This window comes from Cystoisospora suis (assembly GCF_002600585.1).
Source record: "Cystoisospora suis strain Wien I chromosome Unknown contig_9466, whole genome shotgun sequence".
NCBI lineage: Eukaryota > Apicomplexa > Conoidasida > Eucoccidiorida > Sarcocystidae > Cystoisospora > Cystoisospora suis.
The window spans coordinates 5,179-9,914 of record NW_027162240.1 but is presented as its reverse complement, the minus strand read 5'-3'; the positions used below and the strand labels follow the sequence as shown (position 1 = coordinate 9,914).

Here is a 4,736-nt window from a genome sequence, read left to right as displayed (position 1 = left end):
GAAGAAGAGAAGAAGAAAGGAAATGAGGCGAGCATTAAAATGCTAAAAATTTCGCACCACCGTTCTGATAGAAGAAAACATCTTGTTCTTCTTAGTTTTCAGGATTCTCTTGTTTCTCCTACTGCAGCGAGACTCATAGGTGATATGGTGGAATGCCGTCTCATTCAGGTATGTGTCGACATCTCCGCATGTGTATAGACACTCGAACTGATGAGCACAATAGAGATACCGAACATGTGGGTATCACTTATCTGTTGGTCTCTTGTTCTCTCTGTATCTCTCTGTGTAGATCTTCACATGCCAGGGGATACAGAGAGAGACAGTCTACGTGGACCAAGGGGAGAGCTACTAAATACATGTTTTCACATGCACCTACAGATTGTTTCTATAGGCTTACGGAGATCAGCTATACACTCCTAAGACTATGCCTCTCTCCTACGTATATACGCGCATACACGTCTCGTCTGTGACTGTACGTTCCCTCATATATATATATATATAGGTATATGCGCATATATACATATCTATGTAGGTGTATATATATATATATATTTATAGGTATACATGGATCTGTTTCAGAAGGCGTAGTGTTCATCTAGAGGGACAGATGCAAATAGTCACCTCTCCGTCAATTCATTTTTCATGCTTTCTTCCCCCCTTTCTTTCTTTTCATTTGCCTCTGCTTGGTTTTCGGCTTATGTTCGGTTCTCCCTGTTTTTTCTAGGTCATCAATACAGCAAAGAAGTTGATGGATCACAGCGCTCGAGCAGTCCAGGCGGATGTCCTCACCGTAGGGGACGTTAAGGAGGCCATGACGATGCTTAAAATGCCTGTAAGAAGAAAATGGACTTCACACAAAAAGACGACTTTTCTCTATCTCTCCGCTCAACAAAGCGAGTAGAAAGAAAAAAGAGAAAAGCCTACCTCTTCTTCTTCTTCTTGCTTTTCTTCTCTCTTTTCTTCTTTCTTCCTTTCTTCTTCTATCCTTTTCTCCTTCTCTCCTCTCTTCTCTTCCGTCCTTTTCTTTCCATTCGGGTTGCTCTTTTCTTCTTCTCCTTTACCGCCGCATGCAAACTTGGATTGTGTAGCATTTTGATCGTCTCTTCCTAGTGAGACCTAGGCTTTATGTTAACTCGCAGATGCATAGATAGATAGATAGGGAGATAGACAGGCATACCGAGGTATAGATCATGTACAGAGTGAGGTGCGTAAATCTAACTACACATAGAGAGAATTAGATGGATTCAGGTAAGTACGTATCGATACATATCCGTATTCGTAACACCCTCTCTCTCTCTATATGGAGAGAGATAGGGTGAACCCTTCAAAGGTCGAAGAAGGAAGCGAAGAGACTGTTGTTTCTATAAAGTCAATTTTCCTTGCTAAAAGTAGTCTTTCTTCTTCCTTCTTTCTGTTCTTCTTCTTCTTCTTCCTCTCTTGTCTCGATAATGTCCTGCTCGTTCCTTTCTTTCTTTCTCACTCTTTCTTTCTTTCTTTCTTTCTTTCAGCCTCTACTTTCTTACAGCGGTCCAAGTACATTCCGGTTTGTGGCGTGTTCTCGCCCTCGTGAAGCTTCTTCTGCTTCTTCCTATCAGCTTATCCGGCGAGAAACGTTAAGGCCTTTTGAAGGAAGTGCATTATCCTCTAGATCTCTCCTAGCAGCGCGTCTTCTTAATTCCTCTCAGGAAAGCAAGAAAACCTCTTCTTCTTCTGCACCTAGGAATCTTCATCTTCTTCAGACCTCTTCTTCTTCTTCTCGCATGTCTCTTCCCTCTTCCGATCAACAGTTGCCTTCTGTAGGTCTCTCTACTGAGGAGACGGGGGGAGGTGACTTCAATCGCATGCACAATGACCAGCCTCTGGGTTTAATAGACTCGAAATCTTATGCTTCTCAATTCCCCTCCACTTCTTCTTCATCTTTCTCAAGAACGAGAGAAGGAGAAAGTAAAGGCCTGGGAGAGACATTTTCACAAGCCTCTTCCTCTCATGTAGAAGAAGAAGAAGGAGAGAGTCGCGCCAAGTCTTATCGCCCTCATATTGAAAGATCTCGAGACCCTCAAGCTCTTGAAGGGGGAGAGGAATCTCTTTCTTTTCCTGATCAGCCTCCATCTTCTTCCTCTTTCCGTGAGAAGAACGCAAGTTTTCTGTTGATGAAGAAAACGATTGCCGAGTCGTTGGATGGTTTGACACGTGAAGAACGAGAAATGAGGGCTAGTACTCGCTGTAAGACTGTAGAGTGTGGTTCTCGTGTATGTACACTCGAAAAGATGGAAGAAGACGACGAAGAAGAAAGCAAAGTTGCCCGAGGCGTGAGAGGAAGCGAAGAGCAGGAGCGAAGTGATAGAGATAGTCGAAGAGAAGCGGGGCAAGCCCTATACATAGAAGAAGACCGGCTGCAAGAGAAAAGATCTCTTCATTCACATCATCTCTCTTCTTCTTCTTCATGCCTTCCTATAAGCACTCCTGCGAGTAACCAAGTGACCTACGCCCGACTGATTGATATGATCTATACAGATCTAAAGCTCCCGCCGCCACGAGAAGAAGCCTTAGCCATTCACTGGATATCTATAGAAGGAGTTGTGCCTCTCGTTCCCCAGAACATCGTTCTCGAAAAAGACTCCTCCTCCTCTTCTTCTTCCCCTCTTCTTCGTGGTCTTGGAGATGCAAATGAAGAGGGAGAGAAGAAAGGCAGTAAAAAGAAGAAGCTGAAGAGTCTACGTGGCATAGAAACTTCTTCTTCGACTATAAGGCGAGGAGGTCATCTGGGGGAATCTGATACGATGGGAATAAGAGACACTCGACCAGAGAAGGACAGAAACTCTAGGTCGGATAGGCGGCGAGAAGAAGAAAGAGAAGATTCTGACGGAGGCTTCGGAAAGATGAAGTTCCAAGTTTATACAAATTCGTCAGAGAGGGGGAGAAGTCATGGAAGGAAGAAGAGAAAAGACAAGAGAAAAAGAAGAGGAAGAACGTCGTATGAAGATGATGAGGAAGAAGAAGAAGATGAAGAGGAAGAGGAGGAAGAGGGGGAAGGACTTGAAAGTGAAGAAGAAGAAGAAAGCGACGACACCGAAGATAGTGCGCAGGATCATGACGATCTATCCTTATCTTCATCAGCAGAAGACGACGATGAGTACCTTGGCGACGAAGAAAAGAAGAGAAGGCGAAAGCGAAGAAGAAGAAGAAGAGAAGAGAAGAGAAAAGAAAGAAGTAGTAGAAGAAGAAAGAAACAACTCTCTTCTCCTCTAGATGACGAAGAGGAAGATGAAGACGGAGGAGGTCAATCCAGCAAGGGAAAGGCAAGAAGAAGAAGAAGCCTTCTTCATACATCGGGTTCTTCCTCTTCGTCAAGCGATAGTGAAGAAGAAGAAGAGGAAGAAGAACAAGAGGAAGAAGAAGAGGAAGAAGAAGATCAGGAAGATGACGAAGATAATGAAGAGAGACGACGACGCCGGCGGGGCGGCGGCCGCTTCTCTCTGAGAAAGAAAAAGAAGAAGGAGAAGAAAAAGAGAAAGAAAGAACAAGAGCAAGTTGATAACTTGCATGCCCTATTCTCATCTTCTTCTTCTTCACCTTTAAGTTCTTCTTCTTCTTCCTGGCCTATCAGTTTTGAGAAGGTCCTCGTTGCTCCTCGTCTATGTCATTCTCTAGGAAAGGTATACAAGAAGGAGCTCTTCATCTCTTTCTCTTCTTTCATTCCTCTCTTCTCTCTCTCTCTCATCTTTCGCTTCTCTCTCTTTCTTCTCTCTTCTTTCTCTTCGCACCTCCTGAATCTACCGAGGTCGCTAGGGTAGATTAATGTATCGCTCGTTCCAGAGTTCTATTTCTTATGTGTATCTTGATCTCTATAGAGATTCATGTACATATCTCTATCTCGTGGATAGGGGATATCTTTGTGAATTATCCTTCTATTGCGCGCCTCCCTCTCCCTGTACAGAGGTACATGTACACCTCTCTTTCCCTGTGTCTTTTTATATGTGGATGTGGATCTACATAGAGAGAGAGACGCATGCATGCATGTATCTACATGTGTGTATGGAGTGTTGTTTTGAGCTACGTCTTTCTTGTCTTTCTTCGTTATTCTCTTCCGTCTTAAAATTCTTATCGGCCCTACTGTCGTTTGTTAGTTCACACTCATCATTCTTACTAGCCTTCTCATTTATCTCAGGTGTAACTACAGCAGAAGCAGCAGAAACAAATTGTCAGTCTCATTCTCTTTTCTTGATAGGCACATCAATATCTCTCTATCTTTAATCTATCTTTGGTCTATCTCCAGTCTAGCTATAATCCGTCTATGTTTAGTCGAGCTATCTGTCTATCTATTTCCCTCTGATCTATCTCTCTATACAAGGGCGACTGAAGATACCGAATCTCTTTTCTTTCATATTTTCATTGTTTGTTTCTTCTTCTTTTCTCTTCATCTTTTTCTTCTTCTCCATGGCGTGTCTCGTCTCTTTTCTGAGCTCTTTCAACATGAGGAACAGAAGAAGCTCTTCATCCTCCCTGTTGACTCTTTCTCTTCGTGTCACTCGTTCTCTCTTGTCGTTGTTGCATTGCATGTGTCTCTTCTTCTTCTAACTTTCTTTTCTTCGCTATGACCATATGAAGAGTCGACTGGAAGTCTTGCATATCTGTAAAAGATAAAGAAGAGAAAGAAAGAGGGAGAGCGAGAGAAAGAGAAAGAAAAGAATACTATAACACCCAGTGCGACTTCTTCTTCTTCTTCGCCTCCTTTC

General features: G+C 43.1%; 1 protein-coding gene across 1 annotated transcript in view; it reads left to right on the top strand.

The window, feature by feature from the left end:
• Positions 1-4: 4 nt before the first annotated feature.
• The window catches only part of CSUI_011055 (transcription initiation factor tfiid complex subunit taf6), a gene marked incomplete at its 3' end in the record, with an annotated part of 8,582 nt that continues 3,850 nt past the window's right edge, over positions 5-4,736 (top strand). Inside the window, exons 1-3 of the mRNA XM_068071156.1 lie at positions 5-168; positions 725-832; positions 1,509-3,656. Of these exons, the coding sequence (XP_067916868.1) occupies positions 40-168; positions 725-832; positions 1,509-3,656 (2,385 nt within the window). The remainder of the gene's footprint in view (positions 169-724; positions 833-1,508; positions 3,657-4,736) is intronic.